The sequence below is a fragment of the Saccopteryx bilineata genome, chromosome 6 (genome assembly GCF_036850765.1).
Source record: "Saccopteryx bilineata isolate mSacBil1 chromosome 6, mSacBil1_pri_phased_curated, whole genome shotgun sequence".
Classification (NCBI taxonomy): domain Eukaryota; kingdom Metazoa; phylum Chordata; class Mammalia; order Chiroptera; family Emballonuridae; genus Saccopteryx; species Saccopteryx bilineata.
In genome coordinates this window covers 84,239,222-84,266,444 of record NC_089495.1, presented here as the reverse complement: position 1 = coordinate 84,266,444, position 27,223 = coordinate 84,239,222, and the positions used below count along the sequence as shown (strand labels likewise).

Genomic DNA, 27,223 nt, shown 5'->3' with positions numbered 1-27,223 from the left:
CAATATTGTGGGTTTAGTCCCAGAAATATAAAGATAAGTAAGATATAGCCTCTTACTTTGAGGAACTTTCTTATATTCTTTTAAATTATTAAGCTTTATGTTATGATATGCCAGTATTTGGTTTGACTGAGCTGCTATTTGAGACTGAAAGATTATGAGAAACCAGGACCATGTTTTGAAGAACCTTGAAGACACAGCAGGGGGTGGGGATACATGGGCTGGAGAGGGTGGTCGTAAGCCCCGACGAGCGTTGCTCCTAGTACCGTCCAGAAGTCAATAACCCTTTGCTAAAGCAGCATCTCATTGTCTAAAACAGGGACTTTAGGTATCAACATGACTTTGCTTAATCATTAGCATTAAAAAATCAATCAATGAATTCAACATATCTATTTTGCCGTCACTGCTAGGCAGAAAATTTTGCTGTCAGATCAAAAATGAAAATGAGTTTATGTCAAACTCAAATATCCTAAAGATTGTGTTTTTATGACAGTTCAATATAATTTTGATACTCATTTCAATTTTGTAGCAAAAAAAAAGAAATTTATTTTCATAAAAATTCTAACATCTTGCTTATTTTGGAAATTTGAATGGATTGGGAACACATTGAAACCCTATTAATCATACAGCTAAATTTAACATTATTCTGAACTTTGGTAGTGGTACCACTAAATAAAAAAATTAAAAATTGCAAAGAAAGAGTACAGACTTGCTATTTTTATGAAGAAAGAACATGTGGTGAGCATTTTATTTGAAACCTTATGATATTCTTGAGCAAAATATTGTGTTTAGATTTTTTTTTTTTGCAGGAAAGACATGCAGAAATAATTTTGTGTCATTTAAAAATCTATCAAGAAACTAAGAAAGCAGCTGTGTATTAAGAAACATAAATGGATCTAGTCCACCTAGTAAATGACAAGAAGTGGAGCTGAGAAAAGTTGCCAATCCAGGTGTGTTCACAGCTGACAAACAGAAAAGGCTATTGTGATCCTAGGCTTCCAGTGTGAAAACTGGTTCAATGACATGAATAGATGACACAGGAGGGCATCAACTCACAACTCAGAACTCACTCCATTTTGTCTCCATTTGTCACTTGCACCTTCTACAAAACGTTTCCTGCGGAATCCTGTGTGGCTGTGTATTTGAAAGTCCTCAGCATGCAGCTGCTCTCACACAGAGGCACAGATTGGTTGCATCCTCCGAATCCAAAAAAGCACTAGTGTTTTTTTTTCCTTAGGAAAAGATCTACTGTGGAACTACTGTCAGCAGAAGACATTTTCTTCCTATAAAAGATATGGCTTCATTTTATATATCTTTCTGTGTTTCCATTCATCTCCTCATTGAGGTTTGTTTAATGAGAAAAAATAAATAAATAAATCTCATTCACTGAATTGCGGTTGGTATTGTCTTGCACAAAAACTGTTTTGTTTTCAAAATCAATCATCTATGATGATTCCCAGCAAGTCCACTGTACCCACTGTGGACTTCACAAGGATTATATACTTTTACTAGTAGGCAAAGACACACGATTTGTAAAAATCATTTAAAAATATGCATTGGCTATTTCCACTGATTTATATCTAACAGAGCCAAAGACATTAAGCATTTAAGAAAGCATTTACTGAGCAATGTCATAAAGGTAAATATATTGAAACCCATGTAAGTTTGCAATGAAACGCTGTGCTAAAATGCACACTATTTACAAATGGAGCAACGATGAATTCTAAAAATACAGGCTCAGAAATGATCCAAACCAATTCCCATGAGGATCAAAGCACTCACATAGTAGCCAGCCCTCTTCATTATGTTAATGCTATAGTTTTGTAGATGCCTAAGGTTTTAATCTGATTTCCGTTCAGAGAAGCATTTGTGCATGTGATTGAGAGTTTCTTCTCAGGAAAGGTGAAGACAGATCACAGGCACCAGGGTGCCATAGGTAGGCAGGGGAGGGCCTATATATCTACCTTGAATGACTAGAACCATCACAGCAAATCTGTTCATTCTAAGGCTTGCACTTAGATTTTTATTCTTTCAGACACATCCAGCGTTTCTGTATTGGGAGAAAATAGGCAAGACTAATTCCCTAGGCTATAAATCACTCTAATGTGGAGGGAAATGTGTTAGCTAGTTGTATTACAAAGCTTTTACTCCATATTTAATAGGCACCTGCAATACCAGCTTTATACAAAGCTCTCTACTTTGCAAATCTTTAAAACCCCACTTAATTTTCAGTGCTGATTTCCTGCAATCTAAGAGCTTATGAAGAGTTCACTGTGTTCATAGAGATCTATGCAAAATGTGCCAGAACTTCCCTGTCTGTGATGGCATTCATTTAGAGGTGAATCCCAAATTTCTATCACAGGCATGCTTATTTCCCACTAAAATATTCTTAGAAAATCTGAAGATTAGGAGGACAAAAAAAATAAAAAGAGAGACAAAGCAACTAGCACTGAGAGAGATATATGCAAATATCAGCTCAATGACAATTCTTCATACCATTTACAATTGGAGCTTAAAGACCCAAATACTGTGCAATCCATTAGTTTCTCAATATCCTGAAAGGGATTAGAGTATTTCTTAATCAACTGCTAACAGACTGGATATTAGCAAAGCAGTATAATACGAAAATGTAGAGATGGTCAGATAGAAAGACAAACTGTGGAAGAATGTTAAAATATAAGATATACAAACATGCTAAAATTGATCATATTTCTGTTCTTTCCTGAAGCCCACAAAATTAAAAATCTATATAAATTAATAAGTGGTAAGGCTGTAGTCAAGTCCTTTCAATAAAAGTAAGTTAATTTCATATATTTTTCTCAAGGAATTCCAAAATAATTCATGTAAAATGACCAGAAAGGACCAATCAAACATGCCTCAAAGATCTTGCCTGTGTTCATATTTACACCATTCCCAGCTGTATAGATGAGGCCAAGTCCATGAGTTTAAAAGTGATATATGTGCTTATGTCACTCTAATCAATATTTTCATATGCTATTTAGATCATAAGTATGTAAATACGTATCATTAGTGAATGGCTTTGAGTTCTGAGTGTCCTAAAGTTACATATTATGGCTCAAGAAAATTCTACAGATTTTGCTACTATTCTTATCTGTAGGAGGCAAACTGTCTGTGGGACAAAAACATGAGTGAGAGAGATTAAAAATGGGTCGTTTTTCCAGTTTCTTCCTGCCATCACTCCTTACTGTTCAGGAAAGGTAGTTGTTTAACTAATTTAGGAATTTCACTTTTTTAATGAATCTTATGGTTTAGGGGGAAAAAAAGAATATAAATCAAAACCAAATTGTCAATCATGGTAATATATCTTGTTCTATGTTTCTGATGACTGACAGCCCAATACGTTTATATCAAACAAAGGCAAAAAGCATGTATTCCTTTCCAAATGAAATGTTTGACAGATTTAACAGCTTTCTGAAACAACTGATGAAATCTTAAACAGCAAAGTGTATCTCCTTATGTAAATGAGAGATATTTCTACATTTGTATTTGCTTCTGTGATCTGATGAAGATTTTGGGGGTCCTATTAAAAAGGCCACAGCACATTAGCACTAGTATTTATTGAGTGGCTGACTCCTATATGCCTCCAGATATCGAAAACTTCAGAGTAAGCCTCATGCTGACTCACATCTGCAAATTCTCACTAATACCTGGCCTGTGATTAGTTAGATTTAACAAACAGGTACATTTTAAGTCTGCGATATGTAACAAATTCTGGAAAGTAAAATGAACATAAAACTATCAAGAAATCCAAAACTTAAAAGTCCACATTAAATAACTCTTACTTGGTTTCCAACTATGTTAAAAATGTAAAATATTAACTGATTTGTTAATATTCTCAGGAGAGTAATTTATAGTTTTAATAAAGGATCCCCTTCCAGAAAACACCAGACTAAATTTAGAGAAAGCTTACTCCAAGATTTTAAGAAAAGTGGTAAACAATTAAGGACTCAGTTTTGCTTTTGTCTTTTTTTAACTATATGCAAGCTGAGAGTTCTACTCTGACAAAGTCAAACTAAGAAATTACTAAAAAAGAATGATACAGTTGACACAGCCCCTAATCCTGTAAACACCCAGTATGGTACTTCTAGACCAACATAACCACTGTAGGTTTTAGCCTTTAATGGATTTCTGCACTCTCCCCAACCAAAAGTATTTAGAAGTCAAAAAATGTAAATAATAACATAAAAATAATTGTGGACACAGAGCTTATGAGAAAATATAACCTAAAGGTATCAATTTCATACCTCAGTACTCTCATGTAAAATAATGTATTGTAAAAAGACTTCATTAAGATGCCATTTGTAATATTTGGAGTGTAATTTATATGCCTTCAATATGAAAATGAAACTTCAAGAGTCAAAATAATCTATGATCGGTTAAGAGGAAAGTTGATTTTAGATGTGAGATTTTGCATTAAATATAAAATTTTCTCTGTTTTACTATTTCACATATTTTACTTTGTGCTATTATGAGATGCTGAATATTGAACTAATAAGATTATGCATATACCATAAGAATATAGCATGTTATTTCAGGTACAATATTTACAAGGTAATTATAATGATACCAAAATCTGTTCTGTGACACCGGAAGGATGACTCATCTGAACCTCTGGGAACATAATTTACAGTGTTTCTATATACAGAATTAATTGCAACACAATTTAGAAAACAAGATAATAGAATATTTTAACTACAGAAATTTACTTTCTCTATGATAATAAATGTTCAGGAATCCAAAGACATGTCTATGCTTAATATAGTGGTGACTTTTTTATTTTTACCCTCCCACGGTTATTAGCAATAAATGCTAAAAAGTACCTTAAATTTTACAGCGTAGGTGTATAAAGCTGCAAAAATTTTAAACATTTGTCTTACAAACCGAAGATGAAAAGTAGTCAGTTTGAATGGATGGCCAATGTGTGTTTCTAATTCCTGAATCATTATCCGAGGAGTCTGGGTACCTGATCAACAGATAACATGATATTTGAGCACTTAGCCAAAAGGGAAGAGTAGAAAGAAAAATTGCAACTGGTACCATTTTAAACATGATTTGCATGTCTGGGAGCAATTTTTCTCCAAATGCCACTCATGTTCAACCACCACAATATACTGCAAAATTTAGTTGTTTAAAATATCTTAAAGTTTTTGCTAGCCTCACATGAGTTAACATTTTTCTCTCTTACTTTCAAGTGCATTTTTCTTTCTCACAGTTCTAAATAGCAATTCTATGACTATCTTGTGCAGTTTACATGACATAACAACATTTCAGTAGTGTTGTGGAGGAATTACTCAAAAATGAAAAGTAATCATAAATGCAATATAGCATCTCTAAATGATTGGGGATAAAAGCAATTCCCTTTATACTGCAAAAGCACATGTATACACTTGAGTGCAGCATGCATGCACATTTTCAATGTATAATTTCTTGAATATATACAAATATATATATATGCACAAATACTCTAGATTGTGGAAAATAAGGATGCTTATGCTCTACAATGAGCATTTTATTTAGAAAATTAAACATGACTGTTTACCCTGAATCAAACTCTAGTGCAACTATCCCACAGATTGTTTCATTACTGGAAGAAGTTGTCAAATGTAAATAGGTCATTTTTTTTTCTTTAACATTTTCATTTATACCCCTGCAAAAAGCACACTGGGGCCAAGAAAATTAATTCCCTAAAGCTGTCAACTAGGTTGGGAAACAGCAATAAACAGCTTACTGTAAAGCCTCCAGCTACAATAAACGGCTGTCAGTAGTGAGCTGAGAGTTGGGCTGGGGAAAAACAGGTCCTCTGGAAATGATCATCTGAAAGGGAAATGAGCTGACATTTCTTGTTCCAACATGCTGAGGCAGTGGTTCTCAAAGTGTGCTCCTGGACTAGCAGCAGCAGCCTCACCTAGGATCCTGTCAGCGATATAAACTTTCAGGGTAGACTCCCGTGGTACTGAATCAATACGTCTGGGAGTGGGGCTCAACAAACCAGTTCACGAAACTCTCCACGGGAGTCTGAGAAAGCCTAAACTTTGAGAACTTAATATCATATTTAGAAACCACGCCGATTAAGAATATCTTTTTCTTTTAGAGAAAATACACCAATGCACATTATTTAAAGCCTTACTAGAGTTAATTATAGTGTCATTTTCCTAACCTCATAACAATATATTTTGCTTATTTATGAATAAATATCAAGACACCATCTTGCTTTGAAAAAAAGGAAATTTCACTCAATCTGTGAATGCTAAGGGTACTTACAAAAATTTATATAAAATAATTTGTGGACAATTCAGTGACAGATTTGTTATAGGTAAGGAAAATGAAAGCTTAGTAAATAGAGCGGATGAGGAATATGGTTTACAATTGTCTCACACCACCTTTACAGGGTCACACACAGGAAAACAGCAGGAAGAAAGAAGGCAAAATTAGAATCAGTGCACTACAAGCAAACTCATGATGTAAAAGTCAGACATTATGTTTTCACTGTATAGACAATACAAATTAATGATAGTTAAGTTTACTTAGCTATCAAGAATAGCTGAATTTTGAATTTTACCCACACATCAATGAGCACCATTAAGTGAAAAGGTGTTCTTGTTAAGAGCCATCTATGTCTATTCAATTAAAAAATCTTCATAGATTATATGTTAGTTTATAAATTCCTTTGAAAGCTTTTGTGGTAATCTTACTTTTCAAAATTGGGTCACTTCAGGAGCACATTTAGTATAAAAGTTACTAGTTAAAGTGAACAAGCTAAAAAAAGAATTTTTACTTTTTAGTTTAACTAGAACAACCTCAGATAATAATCGTATAGTTCAGTGGGGAAAAAATGAAAAGGTTAGTATATAATTTATGTTCTCATACATAGAAAATGTGCTTCTTCATACTAAAATTGTACATCTTGCTATAACCATCACCTTTCCTTATTTTCAATATTCCTATTTTCCAACATCACAATTATTTTTCTCAGCATGAAAACTTCTAAAAGGTAAAAGCAAAGCCATTACAATAGCTTCTTATCATAATAGTGAACCATAGCTACATATGAACATCAAAATGCCTACAAGGAGAATTGCACAGTGACACATGGTCTCAAGGAATGTCTAAATAGCACTTTAGTTCCAGTTAGAGAATTACTCAGCATCCTATTTCAAAGATTACATCATGCAAACAAATATTCTAATGACTGACTAAGATTCAACAAAAGCTCTTTGCCATACTTTGCTAAAATGCACTGAACGTTTATGTCACTGTACTGTAGCTTCAACTTTTGGGGCAAAGTCAGAAAGAGTGGGTGTGTACATTGATGCTAACAACTACATATTTAAATGATAAACTAGATGATGTGAAAAGAATATCAAAGAAAGTTGTGGTTTTATATGAAGTTTAAATCCTGTTAGATTTCAAGATATCATGTAAATCATAATGTCACCAGTATATAGTGAGTGACCTCCACACTAAAAGTCAATAATAAAAAAGCTGTTTTCTTTTTCTTCATTAAAATAACAACTTCATATTTAAATCCATTTAGTTTTATAAATTACTTTTCTTACCATGATTAACTGTTTACCAACTTTTAGAAGGCTTTAGTAAGCAAAAAAAATGTTCTATATTTTAAAACTTCCACTTCTTTTAAAAAGCTGATGAATGTAACATGAAAATAAATCATTCCAACTTCAGCTTATATATAATAGCTTCACACTCTCCTCTAGAACTTCTATACTGACTCTTTAGTTCCTTTTATTCTGTGTATTGAAGCTCTACATATACTTTTTAATTGCTCTAGGTAACTTTTTGCTTTAAGGAATGGAGATTTTAGCTGTATAATCACAGGTATTCTACTTAATAATCTGGAGGCATATATGTGATTCACTGTGAAAATTATTATTATAAATATCTCATTAACATGAAATCCTAAAGCCACTCCAAAGCAACAAACACTAGAAGGTGAGAAGGAAATGGCATTTCAATATGACATTCTACCTCTCCCCACTCCCACAATTAAAGTGGGGTGGGGGAACTCTTGAATTTTCAATCTCTGATTGATGACTGTCAATAAATATGACCTGCAAGTTTATTTTGCTTTACTTAATTTTCTGAAATCTATATGTTCCTTATTTTTAACAAATTCAGATGGGCCACCACCATAAATGGACTTAATGCCAATAAAGATATAACTTTGATTGTAAAATCTGAGAAAGGTAGTGTGGTGAGAACTAATCACAAAAGAGCAAGCAAATGAACTGAAATGCTAGTTGCTCCAGAGCAACTATCATTAAATAAAAGGTATCTTTGGATGTAGTACCAGCTTGATCCTTCCCTCCCCCCTTGCCTTGCTTCTGCGGGATTGGCACCTGGCCAGCACAAGCGACATGATACCCTAGTGCCATCTACAGGCTATTATTGACACTCAGAGTTCGTGGCAACAGACAAGCACCAGTGAAATAAATTAGACAGCGCTGCATTTAAATCTTTATTAACAAGGAATTATTAGACCTAAGAAAAACTAATTCTGGATTTGGTTGAAATATGAGTTTCTCAGCCTCTTAATCCCTCTTCATATGGTACGTTTCACAGTTTAAAATGAGTTATGACAGATCACTTATGCATTACTAAAATGAGAGAATATTTACAATGGATTCATTCTTTTCTATATAAATCAGTTAGATCAGAAAGAAAGCATTCCTTTTTTTTTTTTCTTTTGCAAGAGTACTTTGGCCATTGTGGACAAACTGCAAACCTTTCTCGTCAATACCCAATTTACTATATTACAATAAAATCACCTATAATCAAAATTAATTCCTGTGGCTTAGTTGCAATCTATCAACAATCATGTGCTTCACATCTAATATTCTACTATCTTGTTTAGAGACTAAAAAAAAAAAACTTAACCCCTTTAGCAACCACAGTTCCAACAAAATTACAGGCAGACCTTCAAACGTCATTTGAAACTTGAGATTTGAAGGTGACTTTTTAGATCAAAAGGTAATCTGAACAACTTGAAGCAGTCAATTTGGAAACCCCAGGAGCAGACTTTGGCATATCAGGACAGGTTTTCTTCTTCAGCCAACATTATCTTGGGACATTTTGGAATAATTTTCTCTTTTCATCTCTTGCCATTTGAAAGAAACTGGAAAGTAAAATAATTCTCAGAACTCAGAAATTTCAAAGCTGTTCTAAAAATTCTTGACTGAGCCCCAGAGGCAGGGAAAAGGGGTCAAGTTTTTTTTTTCCCCCTCTTTATAACTAAGCTAAAGTTAGACCAAAAACAACAGACACACTGGCACGTTAATACTGGTTGACTGGGCACTTGTATGCAGTACTTATAGACCAGTAAAAGTGCTCGTTTACCTGTCTGGTGTGTAAGGGGCCCTTTGTCTTGAAGCCTCCTTGGGAACTGCACTCTGAGGCACTGAAGTGATCTGAACTAGTGGAAGAGCGTTTGGAAAGGGTGTCACAACCCCCGACAAAGGTGTTGTCCAAAGGGAGTTCCTGAATCACATGATGCTTTTTCACGGAAACTGGAGTGTCCGGTTTAAGATGAAAAGCAGGCTGTGGAGAAGCAGATTTGTAGTGCTTGGCCAGGTCAGGGCTGTTAGGCTTGAAGGTGGTTGGAGGTGCGGGGCCCCAGTCAAATCTTCCGATACTTTGCTCCTCCAGCTCAGCTGGCAGGCTGATTGTCCCATTGATAGGTTCGTGAACTGCGTCATCGGGTTTGGACTCTTCAATTGTCACAAAGTTCAAAAGAGAACTCTTGGGAGACTTCCTTTTCTTTCTTTTCTTTTTCTTATTTTGTTTGTTCTCCTGGTTTGGGGACATCCATTCAGCCCCTTGTTTGCTCCTCTGAGCTGCTTTGAACCTTGATGCATGGCGACAGCGCACCAGAACAGTGACGAAGATCACAACTATGACCACCATGGCACCTGCAATAATGGCGATCATGATGGTGAGATAGTCCTCATTTTGATAGGGCTGGCTACTATCCCCTATGTTCCTGTCCAATGGTGTCTCCATAGTCCTGCGAATCAAGTCATAGATATAGGAGGCATTTCCAGCAGTGTCATTAACATAGAGAAAAACAAGCACAAGTGTGTGCAAAGACGTAGGGTAGCCCAGGTCACTTATGTTGACCACCAAACGGTGCAAGCCCACATCAGTAGGTGCCGGTTTTTCTTCCAGAGTAATGTTACCTGTGACCGGATCAATCCGAAACAAGCCTTTGCTGTTCCCACTCACTATTGTATACTTAAGTTCAGCATTCATCCCAGTGTCGATATCTACTGCAAAAACTTCTGCGACTACAGAGCCAGGAATGGCTGAGAGGGGCACCAACTTAAAGGACGTGTTAGAAGGCGGAGAAATGACAACTGGGCTGTTGTCGTTGACATCCATGACATTGATAGTTACTTTTGCAGTAGAGGACCGGGGTGGCTGTCCTCCATCAGTGGCTTTGACGTCAAAAGTGTAGGAACTCTGCTGCTCTCTGTCAAATGAGACATTTGACTTTATGACTCCAGAATAGGGATCCAACACAAAATTATCATTGTCATTTAGAATGGAAAGAGTCACAGCTTTATTCTCACCAGCATCTGCATCTGTCACTGTGATTACCCCCACAGTACTATACTTTGGCAGATTCTCAGACACAAAAAATTGAAAATGGTTATGAGTAAACTTGGGGCTATTGTCATTCTCATCCAGAACAGTAACTATCACAGCCGCTTGGCTTTGGAGGGGAGGGGTCCCATTGTCCCTGGCAGTTACTGTAAAAATGAATCGCTCTTGTTCCTCTCTGTCAAAGACTCTGGAGGCTGTCAAAACTCCTGTCTTTCGATCCAGATCAAAAAAGGAGGCATTCGGTCCAAGCTGATAAACAATGTCTGCATTTTTCCCACTGTCTTCATCTGTGGCACTAATAGTTGTTAAGTATAACCCACGTCGGTTGTTTTCAGAAACTGACAGCTCAATTACAGGCTGGTTGAAAACTGGTGGGTTGTCATTTTCGTCCTCAAGTTTAACCCTTACCAGGGCAGTCTGATTTAAACTGGGCTTCCCAGAATCAGAGGCAACAATTTTAAAGCTGAATTCTTTGGTGCCCTCATAGTCCAACAAAGAGGAAGTCTCTAACAAATATTGGTTGTCATATACTGCCTTCAAATGAAATGGGACCTCTCTTTCAATAAAACAGATCACTTTGCCATTTACATCTGTGTCCTTATCTGAAACTGTAATTAGGGCGATCTTAGTATTGACAGGATCTTTCTCAGATAAATACACTGTGCCATTGATGGGACTTATAATGTACCTGAGGTCTATGTTAGGAGGGTTATCATTGACATCAGTAACATTGATGGTAACCGTTGCTCGAGCGGGAGTGGAGCTGCCATCACTAGCCAGCACTGTCACTTTGTGAATGGCTGTCTCCTCTCGATCTAAGGACCTCTGAACTGTAATCAGCCCAGTAGTATTATTTAAAGCAAAGAGTCTTTTGGTAGCAGGGGCGACCTGGGCACCAAAAATGTACCGGATTTCAGCATTACTGCCTATATCTGCATCAGTAGCATGGAGTTGAATTACAGAGGTGCCTACAGGGGCATTCTCTGGAATATGGACCTCCACCTGACCCTCCTTAAACACTGGCCTGTTGTCATTAACATCACTTACTGTGACCTGCAGTATGGCCGTGCTGGATTTCTGTGGGGTGCCTCCATCCTCTACTTTGATTTTCATCACATAGGTATCTTTCTGTTCTCTGTCCAAGTTTTGCTGAACAATCAATTGTGGCCACTTCTCTCCCTCTGGAGTTTCCACAATATCCAGTCCAAAAACACTCTGCCCATTTAACAATTCATAATGCTGTACACCATTGAAGCCTGTGTCAGGATCTGTTGCTGATGGGATTGGAAAGCGGCTGTTGATCAAAGTGTTTTCTGGAATGGAAATATTGATGACAGGAGATGGAAACATGGGGGCATTATCATTGGTATCCTTAACAATGATTTTGATCTTGATCAGCCTGAAAAAATCATTGGGGAGGATCACCACCTCAAGTTCAAAGAAGCACTCATTCTCCTCAGCATAAGAGGCTCCAGCACAGAGTTTTTCTCTGTCTATTCTGTTGGAGGTTGTGAAAATTTCCCCAGTGCTACTGGATACTTTCACCAAAGGGGCATCCCCAGCTTTAGAAACCAGTCTGTAGATAAGGCTGGCACTGGTCCCTGTGGCAGCATTGATGTGAGAAATGTTCAGGTCCTTTGGTATGTTTCCTATGGGCACATTTTCAGGCAATTCCTCTCTAATAGTGTAAATAAGTTCTTGAGCTATTGCAGAATCCAGCCTTAAACAGGCAATCAGAGCAGCCAACAGGTAAAAATCCCTCAGGTCCATGATAATGTATTTATTTTCTTTTCCTGAATTTTAGAGGTTAAAGGTTTCCACTGAGGAGTGGTACGCGAATTGCAAGAGGAAGCGTGCATGAACTGGAGGATGCATTACATCTCATCACTTATTTGGAGACAGCCACTGTCAACACAATTTTATAGACAATATTATTCTTCAGTAAACAAAAATATACAGTCACAAAATACCACAACACATTTTCCACTACATATTAGTAAACAAGGCAGTTTACTCTGGCACTGTTTGCAAGTTAACTCTGTAGATAAATACACTCAATATCCCCTGCATGTTGCATTTGCCCAGAGAAAAGAAAATTATCTACTTTTGAATTCAGGACAGCTGCTATTTTTACCTGTATTCATTCATACTGTTTATCAGGACACTGTTTAATTCAAAACATGCAGTCTTGCATTCTTGCAGTCTTCCTCCCCTCCCCCAGCTTACCTGCCTCTTGGCTTCTAACCCACCTCTCTTCGTTTTTTTTTTGTTGTTGTTGTTTTTTGTTTTTTGTTTTTTTTTTTCTTTAGGTGCAAGTGGAAAACATAAGTATTTAGCTGTAGTTCTTGCTACCTGCTTTGTCACCTGTCAACTGTGCTGTGTTTTCTTCCCTGCCACACTGAGAAAAAGACTGTCTTTTTCTTTGCTCCCAGTTCTTCAACTGCCTTCTAACACAATCTTACTGGGAAACAAGCATCGGACATGCTGCTGCAGCATCAGCAGCAACAGTCACCGGCCACTACGGATCCTCACTGCCTAAAAGCACAACACCAAGACTTCAAATGTCTTGTACAGACCTTGCTCTCGTTTCTCCCCATTGTCAAATTACCCCCATTAGAATTAACAAACACATTAAAACTTTGCAAAAATAATAATATAAAATTCCAATCCTGGAGGTGGAAGAGATGTAAGTGAAACGCAGTAATATTTCCATGCAGAGCCTAAAAGAGGGGAGGTGGGGGAAATGCAGTTTCTTAACCCTGATCTCTGGTTATAATATTAGTAACATCTGCCACACATAAATACCGCAAACCAATAACGCTGGTTAAAAGGCTTCTGCTTAGATGCTCCTCTAACTGCAATTTAAACGGGTGCAAGGTTCCCGGCAGCTACTCACTTGAGTAGAACTGGTCAGTTCCCAGGCTCTAATCTTATCTGCATTAGGCTGTACGGTAGCTGATGCCCGTGATTAGTTCCGGCAGAGTGATGCAGGTAGGGATGCAGATACAGCCTAGTAGGTGAGCTCTGCCCCAACCGTCTACCCAATTACAAACGTCCCTCGTCTCCACTGAGGACATATCTAAACACAGATTTTACAATTGTGCATGCAAAACTTTACACTTACGTTAGTTGCCTCAACCTTTCCCCTTTCCCGGTATGCTGCAGTTAGGAACGATTTGTTCCAACACATAGAAAGCCATGCATCTGGTAGCACCAGTTTGGGGAGAAATCAGGAGCAGCAAAACGTTTCCTCCTTGTGAAATGTGTTGCTTCAGGCTGGCAAATTAGCAACTCCAGAGAACAAATTCACAGCTTTGTCGTTATTCTCTCCACATTGCGTCTCTATTACCCACGGGGTCTGGGCTCTTCTGGTATTTAACACACACGACATCCAGTTGCACTTCTTCAGCTCAGGGGTATTTCCCACAGCATCAAGCATACCATTTCCCTCCGATGTCAGTACTGCTTAAGTCTCTAACTTCTTGTAGGAAACGTCAGAGTTGGGGTGATAGTGATTCTCTGTCTGTTCTCCGGGGTGACAGCTGCCCGAAAAAATTCCTAATCGGCTCTCTCTGGCTTCAGAGACTCTAGGACGCTTCTTCCTGTCTTGTTTGCTCTCCCTCTCTCGCTTCTCCTCTGCCCCTCTCTCCTTCTCCCTCTCCTCTCTCCTCTCTCTCCTCTCTCTGAACTGAATTTCTTGATATAACTCTCAATAAGCCCAAAGGGAGGGCGTGACGGGCAAGCCCCGCCCCCGGCACTTGATTGGCCCGCCTCTTGCGGTGCGGGCGGCCTCAGCCGGACGCGAGGGAGGGGGCGCAGAACAAGGCGCTGACTGTCTCCCAGCCTCCCCTCCTCAGCGTCCCCTCGGCAGCCGCGAAAACACGGAGAGCCGATCCCGGCCCCGAGAGAGCTGGGTTCCAGGAGGCGCACTGAGCATGCCCACCAGGGTCTGGCCCCGGAGGGAAGCGCTGGCGCTCCTCGGGCGGGCGGGCGCGGGCGGTGCTGGCGGCTCCTCGGTGCCGGTCAGGACAGCGAGCGGCCGGGTGCCGGCGCTGCGGCGAGGAGGGGCGCTGCAGGAGGCCGCGGGGCGTGCGAGCGCCAGTGCGGGGAGCCTCGGCACCGCAGCGGGCGGAGGGGGGCGCCGCGGGCGCTCGGCGCTGCGCTCACGTTCCGCGCTCTTCTGTTCTAAACCGATGGGCCAAGATGCAAAAATGGAAGAGTCAGCCCGGGGTCAGAGGCCCGAGATGTGAGGGTGTCCCTCGGAAGGGAGCGCGTGTCGACACTTCCACGGAGCGCGTTGAAAGGACAACACGCCCGGAGCTGCAACTAAAACCCTTGCTGGCAGGGACACGGGCGACGAGGGCAGAGAGGGCGGAGAACGCGAGGTCGGGCAGAGAATGTTTGGATCGCAGTCGAGACCGCAAAGAAGATGAATCGGAGCGCTCCCGGCCTGCAGGGCGACGGGAGCTGGCGGGGAAAGGGAGAGTGGCAGCCTCTGGGAGCCCTCGCTCAGCCCCGGCCAGCCTGGCGTGCGGCGCCCGGTTTCAGCTCCCCGAGCCGCGCGGAGGACGTGGCTGGCTGCCCTGCTGCCCCCGCGAACCTGGCTGGTCCAGACCGCTTCCAGCTCACTTAGCTGCAAACTTTGCCTGCGAAAGGCTGGAAGGAGTCCCATCCAGCTGCTTCCCCAAGCTGTGGACCATTTCCTTTCCCTTCGCATTTTCTGCTGATTCCAACTTTACACGTAATACTTCTTTCCCTGTGAAATTCATTTCTCCGACTTCAGTTCTGTAGCGTATCCTCACACGTTTCACGTTTTCATACAAGAACCGGATGGAATGACTCCCCCAAGGATTAACCTTATTCTTTAAATAATGTCCCCGAAAACACTATCTGTATATGACTGGTCTTTTAAAATCAGGAAACCACTAAGATTTGCGTAATGGGTTCTTACCTACAACGCCAGATCCTTGAGTAAAGTTCTAGGCTTTAATAATAACAGTTTACTTGGAACAAAAAATTTTATTTTTTTGAATGACCCATAAAGGTTCTCTGAGAAGGTCTTAATGTGTAATGAATATCTGACTCTAACTTACAGGGAGGATAAAGGGAGTTAATTTTAAATTTCTGTTTTCCCATTCTGTACTGAGCTGTGGATGCACCATTGATGGCTCCTCACATAGTTCTGCATTATGATGGCATGTTCAAAGACATCGCTATTTCTTAATAAAATACTTTTATTTTTCAATATGAACATATTTTTAGCTACTTAAGTTAAAAGTAAAAATATCACTAAGCAAACCCACCAAACTTAGGTATTGCATAAATATAACCAATTCTTTCGACATTACAATTTCCCCACATTGATGACAGAGTAAATTCTTTTTAATTCAAACTTTTCTGAGGTCAATATTCCTGGCAAAAGTGAAGTGCCGTAGTGCACTGTAAAATAGGTTAATCTCGTGTATGTAAAATACAAAACAGTTTCTTGCAGGTAATAGATTCTTATTGTTTTTAAATAGCCAAAAAAACTTTAGATAGTAGTATTTTGTATGATTAGAGTACATTTAAGAACAAAAAGCACTGCTTAAGTATCTAAAATTAAGGAGAAAAATATGACCTCTTCAATAATGCAGGTGAAATTAAAGGAAGATTCTTTTCTCTTAACTCTGTGAACGATCATTTTGCCATTCACAATATTTACAGTTAGAGCTAGTGTATTGTTCCAATTGTCACCTGTTTTATGCTTTGAACTTGTTTGAAATAATAAAGGAAGCATCAGTTTGATACATTTACAATAAACATAGCAGCAGGGTCAGTTTCCAGTTCACTTCATAGGCATCACAGTTATCTCACATTTTCATTTATAGTATGATTATCCTACAGTCGGTTCAAAGTCATGTTGCAGTGGCAGCACATAACTGACCAATAAGTAGTTAACATTATTACTAAGCAGAATTATTTCTGTTTGGGATAGCTTTACTAGTAGTCAAAACCCATTGTTCTCCTAGGCTCGCAAATGAAATCTTAAAATGAACACAGATGAAGGTTAAGATAGAGAAAAAATTTCATGATTAAATTTATGACCATGAGACTTCAATGAACAGAAACTACAGGTCAAAATCCCCAATGAGGTTCAAAGGAGGTTGAATATAATATAGAAATAGAGCTAATGACTTCAACTGCATTCTATTGTTTAGGTTTATTGTTTATTTGGCATATCTAAATTATTGGGATTCTTAACTAATCATACCAGTTTTATCTCTGAAAGCTAGACTGGTTGAAGATTACTGTTTGCCCTGTTATATTCCAACTGAATGAGAACTATTATTAAAGATTTTATTAATATTCAGGAAGAAAATTAAATATAAAAGGCCATATTTCTAACCCTTTGCTATTATAATTTGAGGTTTCTGCCCAAAACTCTATATGAAACATTTCCATAATGAGAGCTGCTCACAATCTACCTCTCCTGTCCTATTTATTTTTTAAAAGTTATACCTACATAATTATGAATTAGGAAAATGATATTCATTGATTTTAGTTTTTGTAGGAGAATATCTATTGGTTTTGATGCATTTTAATCACTTTTTATTTCATAAATTTAATAAAATTTTAGACTTCCAATTATGTGACTTCTAATACATGTACACATATCTTCCAGTATATGTATTAAGCTTTCAATTAGATCTCATTAATTAACTCTTATTCATCTTTGTCATTGCATGTTTTCTACAGCAAGGAATTATTATATTCTCACCTGTGTTGCATCTGTTTAGTACATAATTTAGGAATTATGCCACCTGGGCCATAGTTCTCTGCTGGTTATATAGGTTATGAGATACTTGTGAAGCTGATCACCCTAGACTAGCTACCTGAACTAAAATACTGTTACAGATTTATACAGAAGCAGATGTCGAGTTAATAACGTTATTTTACCTTCCAGAGTTTAATGTTGTTCTGTTTATATATTTAAACAATTTCCACGTAATGGCATTTCATAACCTAAATTATCAAGCAGTTTGGTTTGTTAATTGGATTTTCATCTATGATTTTCTAGTTACCACTCAGCATTTTAAAATTACATTTCACACAGAGATTGCAAAACCTTTTTCCTTGAAGTCTCATTTTATATAAAGACGTAACTGTGGTATTTGCAATGATCAAACAGCCTCCACAAGGATTTCAAGACTAAAATTTTCAACTCTAATATACTAGTTCTGTATTCCAAACAAAATTTAAAATAAAATAAAATAAATAAATACTATTGTTCCTGTACCTCCAAAATTCCTTTAATCCAGATGTCTTATTGTGTTTAACAGACATTAATCAATCACAGGGGCTCTTATGTCACAGCAGGTATTATTGTCCCAATTTCACAGAAGATTCTAGACTACTGTACTGTACAGTCTAGTAGAAAATTGTGAGAAAAATGCTAAGGGTTATTTGTAGTATCACTGTTTAGAAAATGACAATGCAGAATGTTAACACCACGAAAGAAAATTAACACCTTTTAACACTGTGCAAACTGACAAAGTGTAGTAAGGTCATTGAGTAATTCTTTTGCTTCACTATTAGCTCTTTCCTTTGAATATTTGTTTTCCTTTTTCCTTTTTTTTTTTTCTTAAGGAAAACTTAGTGCAATGTAATCAAGTCACAAAGGGAAGCAGGTGACAAGGCACTATATTCTGTTTGAATGACTGAACTAAATTTATTGCAATTTGCTATATTTTTATGACTGACAATTATTATAGAAGTCAGGTCTGTAGCTCTAATGGGTATTACAATATAAACTGACATTTTCAAGTGCCACTATTTAATTATGATTACCATATAAACAAAGAAAACATAGCATTTTCAAAATTTATTATTGGTTTTTAAGACTTCAGTTTATATAGAGATACAGCTTTTATAACAAAGGTTTCCCACATCACAGATAGGGCTCAAGCAATCACCCAAAACATGAAAAAGCTATTTTAAGATAGTAAAGAGAGAATGAAGATATTTAACTTTAAATAATTTGATCACTTTAAAGTCACGTAATTTCAAGTAAATGTAACATATAAAACTTCCTATTTCTTGTCTGTAGGGTATTTTCTGTGGCTAAAAACTGTAAGAGTATCAAGTATGGTCTATTCAATTCAAATTTATATAAAACCAATGTCCAAAGATGGAGAAAAAAGCTTGCACTTTATTCAGTAGCAACTCTATTTACCCTTAAAAATATATAGAGAGAAATATTGAGAGAAAAACAGATTTTATAAACATTTCATTGCCCAAACATAATTGGGAAAATGATTTTCTTAGCTATTAGAATTTCTTGAATTTAATATAAATATTGTATAAGTCTTTTCTTTACTCTTTTTTAGTGCGTTCTCATTAATAGCCGTATGTTGCTGAAAACAGGACTTAAAACATCATCCTAGTTACTTTCATTCCCTATTCCCCTCCCCCGCCTCTGCATGTCTATAGTTTCTCTTCCAGCCTTTTTCTCTTTTTAATAAACTCACATGCTATTCTTCTAGGAGCCCAACTTGTTACATAATGTGCACATAAATAGACTTACTAATATAGGGCAGAATGGATAAGCCACATTTTTCTCTTATAAGTCTCCTCTCAGGAACCAAATTCAACCCACAGTCCCTCTCTAATTGAATTAGGGTGAGTCAGGGAGACTACTACGCATATGCCATTGACTCCTGCAGCTCTGGCTTAATTCCATATCACTGATAACACCCAAGTAATGGAGATAGGGATTGCTCAGCCTTTAAAAGATACTGGGATTCTTTGTCTGAGATTTAAGTCAGTACCACTCACAATAGTTTTGTGTATGTACACGTTTCTTTAATATTAATTTTCTCTTAAGTGGAAATTTTATTCTGTAGTATATACAGTAATTCAATTTTTTTAAAAGGTCCTAAAATGCACATCATCTTTTCAGTCGTATGCCCGTGAATTTACTCTGTCCTAGCCACACACAGATTGAGGACATTTTCAGAAAGGATTAAAAAAACCTCAAAGAAACTTTTTGACTTGGAATGGGGTCAGTCTGCTTTAAAGTAAGCCAGGACACACCATAAGATAGATGTATTTTTAAAAATAGAAGTTATAAGAAACATTTTATGTTGAGTTTATAATATCAAAACTTAATTAGGGAAACTTTCCTTGGAAAAAATATCACTTGTAAATTAAAAGGAAGCAATAAAGACCTCTTGAAATTGTAAAAGATTCTAACATTTCTTTTTGTTGCCAAAATATTCATGCAATCTATTAATTTGGAGAGTAAACAAGCAGCCCTGCCTGTTTGAGGGCAGTATCAGTATGTCTGTGGCCCAATTGCAAACTTATCCGTTTAATTTCTAGAAATAAAAACCATACCAATGTAGGTGTCTTTAAAGGCTATGATGAATAATGGAATTATTTTCCAGTAATGTCTGGCCCTCACTGTGGAAGTAGGTTAGTTACACTTTGGTATGTTAGAACAGGTAAGTAGATCCTAAAGATCAGGTGATCCTTCAAGTACACACCACAATTAGTAGGAAAAAATGGAAAGTGACAATTGTAGGAAATGATTATAAAACACAAAAGGAAAAATATTAGTGCCATAAAGTTATTCATTAGTTTACTCAAAAATCTAATAAAAACATACTATGTAAAAACACCTAAAAATACCAACTCTTTTTTTGTTTAATTTTTTAGTGAGAGAGACAAAGGGAGAGAGATGAGAAGCATCAACTTGTTGCAGCATTCAGTTGTTCATTGATTGTTTTCTCATATGTGCCTTGACCTTGGGGGGGGGGAGGTTCAGCTGAGCCAGTGACCCCTTGCTTAAGCCAGTGACCTTGGGCTCAAGCCAGTGACTGTAGGGTCCTATCTATGATCCCATGCTCAAGCTAGTTACCCTGCGCTCAAGTTGGTGATCCCACACTCAAGTCAGCAACCTCAGGGTTTTGAACCTGGGTCCCAGCATATTGAACCTGGGCTGACGCTCTACCCACTGCGCTGCCTGGTCAAGCCCAACTCTGTTTTTAAAAGCCTCCTATATTCTCAGCATAGTAATATTTAAACATTTACAGAGTGGGGCAAAAATAGGCTTACAGTTGTGAGTACTCAAAACAGATTTCATTCTTGTATTTTTAATTGTTGTATTATTTTCCATATAATCAACTGTAAACCTACTTTTGCCCCACCCTGTAGAGCTCAAGCATAAATCAGTTGAGGCCTCTTATATTTTTTCTCATTGTTGTCCTTTATTTTTTACATGGAGGCGTACTACCCCGAGAGTACTTCCTACTTTGCTAATTCTCATCATACTATCGCTCCTCTATATTTTAGATTTTAAATATTTTGCTTCTTACATTAATGTTAATATTTCAAATACTCAGTAGCAGGTTTTTGATAATATACATAAATCAATATACTAACAATGCAGTTGTGTTTATTTTCATATTGTTCCAGAATGTTTACAAAGTTTATTATTGCAAATTTAATAATATACTAAAGTTGACTTTGTGATTTAAATAACACTTATCTTAAACTGATTCTGTGTTTCTCAAACTTTAATTAGAATACAAATTATCCAAGTACCTTGCTTGTTAAATGAAAATACAGGTTCTGATATATTCTGAGGTGGGAGCTAAGGCCCTGCATTTCTCCCAAGTTCTCAGGGGGTCAGGATGCTGTTGATCTGTGGCTCACACTTTAAGTAGCACGGACCTAAAAGGCATCTTAGATACAGAGTGTGATGGCACACAGGACAACATGCAGAAAAAAGGGACTTTGGAAGAAGAATTATTCCTCCTTTTTGCCATACTTGGATTAATTCTGTTACCAAGCATTCTTTTGATGTAAGCACAGCTCTGAGACTCAAGAGTTTACACATCACTCATACATTAACTTGATTTAGTTTTGTTTTCTTCCTCACAGAGATTATATATCTTGAGCTAAATTTTATTTTCAACTAGAAGTAAGGAAGAAGTCGAGCTAGATCCCCTTCGGCGAGGGTGGAACTGCATGGAAGAGAACAGGACTCAGGGCATTTACTAAGTAATGTGATGGTACTAGATTACTGATGAGTATAGAAAGTGTCAACAGGGAGGTGACAGAACCTGTGCCTGGATACCTATAAGTTATTTTCAAAGCTCACATGAGTTCCTCCCTTTTAGGAAATGTATCTCCCTGATTTCCATCCACATGGTAAGTAAGAAAAGCAGCTATATTCATACAGTTTGGACTTCTCCCACCCTTCCAGAAATTAATGAATCCATCTCATTCTATCAACATCTGATTAAGTTTATGAAGATACAGAATTCAGGATGGATCAGTGAACCCCTTTATTAAAGAAGGTAGAGCTGTAACCAAGGTACTACAAGATCAATCTAGTTGTTCTGTGAACAGGAAGTGAAGTATACTCAGGAGTGATTAGAAGCAGTAGTTTTTCATTGTGCAAACCAGAGAAACAGAAAAGTAGAGGGAGAGAGAATAAGAAAAGTGAAGGTGATGCACAGAAGGAATTAGAGACGGAGAACCCCTATGCCAGTTAATTACCTGGATCTAGTGTATTGTTGGTGTCCAGTTGTATTCCTGGCCCTTAAGAACTAATCTAGGAGCCTTTGTAATAGCAACTGCTTACAAGCAAGAGTCCTAACTAACATAAGAGCTAATCACAGAAACTAGGAAATTTTGGTTGACCATATACATTCCTGATTAATTAATGCACTAGAAAGCTAAAATATGAATGCAATAACACAACTGGCATTTTGTAATTGTGGGAGAGAATAAAAAGAGTAAAACTAATCAAATTTTTATAACAGTGGTTTTCAGTGCAGGGTAACTTTGCCCCTAGGGCACACTTGGCAGTGTCTGCAGACATTTTGTTTGTCACAACTTGAAGATAGGTAGAGAGGTTGGTGTTGCACTGGCATGTAGTGGGGTGAAGGCCAGGAATGATTCTATATATTGCATAACGTATAAAACAGCACCCTATCCCCCACTCCTCGTTCCCCCAAACACACACACACATGAATTATCTGGCCCAAAGTGGGAGTAGTGCCAAAGTTGAGAAACCCTGCTTTAGATGAATAGCATTTGTATTGTATATATGATGATTTTTTAAAGCAAATTTATATGTTAGGATATCATTAAAGTTTATGTAATGACTTTCAGGAAAATGAACAGAACATGTTACAAATATGCTGCTAAAATCTGAAGAAATAAATTTCTTCTCCAAACCTTTGTTACAAATGTTTTATTTTTATAGAAGGCACAGCAAATCTAGAAAGCGACCATGGGACCTAACCGTGGTCATTTCTGTCCATCCTTATTTGCAGTAATTGTAAGATTTTTTCACACATATATGAGGCATTATTAATAGTTTTATACTAATATGTAATATATCACACAATTATCAAAGCTTGATTTTATATACAACTTTATTATTATTTCTATTATTTTATTATTATAAAAAAATGTACCCTACCCACAAGTTCTCTGACAAAATATGCTTTTCTTAGATTCTGTTATACATTTTTAACTTATGAGGGTTTTTCATCAGATCAAAAAATTCAAAACTACAATTATTTGAAAGAGGGTTAAAATCTACCCCGGGTATAAATCAATAAAGCATGTACAACTCCTTTCAAATCTATGATTATATACAAACTTGAACAAAAGTAATGTAATTCATCTGACTAGTTGCTAAGATTTTTTCATCTTATTACCATAGTCACAATAATGTATTTTATTTTTTACAAAGGATATAAATCACATATGGTTATCCTCAAGTTTTTGGGTCAATTTAAGTTTCTGGAAATTCACAATTCAAATTGCAATGATCACCTAATAAATAAGCAAAAACTTTCTGAATTTGGTTAAACATTTATTTAGATAAAAAGTTCTGAAGAAATATTGAATACTAAAATATGAATTTTTAACGATACACTACTTGGCTTATAGAGAATCATTTTAAAAGTTGATTTCTAAAATAATTTCTAATTGTGGTAAACACTGCCATCTAGAGGAATTCTGTGGTAATGCATATCAAAACTAAAATGACTAAAAACATTATATGTATGGATTTATACTGTAATTTTTATTTCATAAATTGCAGAAATATAAAAAAAATTCTCTATATTACAAAAATAAACAATTGTAAAATCGAGTTAGTAATCAATATTTTTTCTGTGATTTTTAAGTATCAGTACAGTCAAAAGCAGTTATTTGAATGAAATAATACTACATTTTCAAGATGCTTTCTCACGTTTGTCAGATAGTAAATTAATTTTTGTATTTAATAAGATAATTTTAATATCAGAATTATATTGCCAAAGTCATATTAGAATCAAAGGTATATTAGCAGGTATAGCCAGAAAAATATGCAATGCAGTACACTATATAAGGCAAACACTTTATCACAAATGTTCCATTTTAGAAAAATGGCAAAAATATCCTGTATTGTTCCTGTTATTTCTATTTTTCTTTCCTCTTTTCTGTAAGTTTTAACATGAACATTTTCAGTCCTATTTCCTTAACTTACTCCATGTGCTAATTTCTTTTGTTTTTTTCATTTTTATTGAATTTATTGTGGTGACACTGGTACACTGGTTAATGAAATTATTCATTTTCAGGTATAAGTTCTTTTTTTTTTTCCTTTGGTATTTTTCCAAAGTGAGAAGCGGGGAGGGGGGGCAGACAGACAGACTCCCACATGTGCCTGACCAGGATCCATCCAGCATGCCCACCAGGGGGCGATGCTCTGCCTATCTGGGGCGTTGCTCTACTGCAACCGGACCCATTCTAGTGCCTGAGGCAGAGGCCATGGAGCCATCCTCAGCACCCAGGCCAACTTTGTTCCAGTGGAGCCTTGGCTGTGGAAGGGGAAGAGAGAGATAGAGAGAAATGAGAGGGGGAGGGGTGGAGAAGCAGATGGGCACTTCTCCTGTGTGCTTTGGCCGGGAATCAAACTCGGGACTTGTACACACTGGGCTGACGGTCTACCACTGTACCACTGAGCCACCGGCCAGGGCTTAAGTTCTGCTTTTAGAACTGTACTTTATTCATCAATGGTGACTGAGACTGAAAATTCAGAACATTAAAGAAAGTGAAATAAGAGATAGCTTACTATGTTGTCTATTTAAATAGAAATACAAGCTACAAACACTTTAATACTTTTAAAGTTTCCATTATCCAATATTGATAAACAAAATATGAACAAAGATAAACATGTATGTTCTTTTATAACAATTTTTCACATAACAATACTACCCATTTTTAAGTGGCTAATATTATCATTTATTATTAAAAGTGTGCAAGTATTGAATACTATAAACTCTTTTTATATGCTCCCTGATTTTCAACTTGATTACAAATAAAATTTACAAGTCTTTTTTATGTTAAGCATATTTTCAATTTTTTGAGGTGATTAGGATTCTATTTTATCTTCTTTATGTTAGATCTGCACTGAAACTGCTAGATTATTAACTTAATTATATTACTGGGAAGACAAAAGAGTATAAATTTTAAATCAAGTAAAAAAAGATAGATACGTAGCATTAAAATGTAGTTCTGCAAAGTTGCTAAAAAGTTGTATAGATTCCTAGCTGAAGGGAAAATCTATAAGTGAGAATACAAGTAATTTTTCTTTTTGTAATTTGAGCTTGTAATTTCAGTGAATTTCCATTGAGTTCAACACAATTTTGTTTATTATTTTACATTTACATGAGTAAAAATTACAGGGTTAATAATACTGGGGGATGCTGACTGTTGTAATTACCACCATCTTGTATCTAGTGTTTCAACTGTAAATGAGCACTGATGAGAAAGGAAGGAATTGAATCAATAAGTACATAGGTCTAATTACTCCTAGAGGAAATTTCTGACAACTTTAGATAGGGGTGGTCAAAAGTAGGTTTACAGTTGTAATACAAATAAATCTTGCGATAATTAATAAAAATACAACAGACTGTGTTTCGCATACTCACAACTATAAATCTACTTTTGCCCATCCCTGTATTATTGACATTATATGTTTATATAGTGTGTATTTTTTTAAAAAAAAAATCAATGTAAGAAATACATATGGAAGAGAATAGTACAGCACAGAGGAACAGATAATGTAAAAGTTTTGGCCACTCCTTTTACAGTTGAAATTTTGGAACCCTTGGCCTTTTAACAAGAAAACTTTTTTTTTTGACAGGCATTAGGATTTATTGGGGTGTGGGGAGTAAAGTAGGGGGCAGCACCCAGACTCCCAGAACTGCAGGGCCCAACATTTGTCCAGGGGATGAATATGACTCCACAGCCATCTGGGATGAGCCACATTCAGCCACCATGTCTTCAGACTCATCTGCATTAAACTTGGTAAAGCCCCACTTTTTTTTTTTTTTTTTTACAGGACAGAGAGAGAGAGTCAGATAGGGACAGACAGACAGGAACAGAGAGAGATGAGAAGCATCAATCATTAGTTTTTCATTGCGACACCTTAGTTGTTCATTGATTGCTTTCTCTTATGTGCCTGATGGGGGAGGGGGCTACAGAGGACCCAGTAACCCCTTGCTTGAGCCAGCGACCTTGGGCTCAAGCTTGTGAGCTTTTTTGCTCAAACCAGATAAGTCCACGCTCAAGCTGGCAACCTCTGGGTCTTCTGCATCCCAGTCCGACGCTATATCCACTGTGCCACCGCCTGGTCAGGCAAAGCCCCACTTCGTGAAGATGTGGATCTCCTGGTGGCCAGGCAACTTGAATTTGGCTATGCCGTAGGGCCTCAATCACATGCTGCTTGTTCCGCAGCTTGGTACTATGGACATGATGACATGGCCAATGTGGACCCCAGCCACTGTGCCCTGGGGCTTTCTCCAAAGGTACCCGCAAACCTGTCTGGAGCCTGGCAGTCTCAGCAGACGACAACATCTTGCTGATGGAGATGATGTGGATGGAGTAGAGCTGCACACGGAGGTGAAAGCCATTTTTGCCACAGCTTTTCACCAAGTACTTGTTGGCACAAATACAGCAGCTTGCAGGGCTTTGGAGGAGAGCTGCTCATATTCATTTGACATTGTGTAGCCACAGACTGGGAACAGGTCCACTTCTGCTTTCCTCTGCCCCAGGTCAGCGATGCAGATCTCGGCCTTAGGGACACCTCGGCGGAACTTAAACTGAGTATGGCTTGTTCCCACAATACCGGTAACACGGGGGGAGGGGGGCATGGCACATGGCGACATCTGGGTCCTCAGAGACATGCAGAAGAGAAAGAATATAAGAAAACCTTTAGGAGTTAAAAAAAAAAAAGAGTACAATCTTCTGTCTAGATTCAGCAATTTTTAATAATGTTTTAATTTCTTTCTCACATTTATGCTCAACCATTTCAAAGTTACAGACCCTTCACTGCAAAATTATTCAGTATGCATGTCTTAGGAACAATCTCCTACATTACTACAATATTATTATGCTTAAGTTGTAATAATTCCGTATATCATGTAATGTCTGTTTCATCTTCAACATTTTCTACTCATTCCCAGAAAGAAGTTCTTAGCCATTTGTGGGTTCTAAACTGAATACAATCTAATCTATGTTCATTTTGCCTTTTCTGTTA

The 27,223-nt window shown here is 37.3% G+C and overlaps 1 protein-coding gene and 1 pseudogene across 6 annotated transcripts in view; both read right to left on the bottom strand.

Annotated features, from left to right (window-relative positions):
* PCDH9 (protocadherin 9) overlaps positions 1-14,292 on the bottom strand; it is a 1,013,871-nt gene extending 999,579 nt beyond the window's left edge. For all 6 annotated transcript variants that reach the window (XM_066235523.1, XM_066235527.1, XM_066235525.1 and 3 more), the window contains exons 1-2: positions 13,763-14,292; positions 9,373-12,543 (exon numbers count right to left, since the gene is read on the bottom strand). In XM_066235523.1, coding sequence (XP_066091620.1) covers positions 9,373-12,408 — 3,036 coding nt within the window. In that variant the 5' untranslated portion in view covers positions 12,409-12,543; positions 13,763-14,292. The remainder of the gene's footprint in view (positions 1-9,372; positions 12,544-13,762) is intronic.
* Positions 14,293-25,800: 11,508 nt separating this feature from the next.
* On the bottom strand, positions 25,801-26,844 carry LOC136309325 (large ribosomal subunit protein uL16-like; annotated as a pseudogene).
* Between the last annotated feature and the right edge of the window lie 379 nt (positions 26,845-27,223).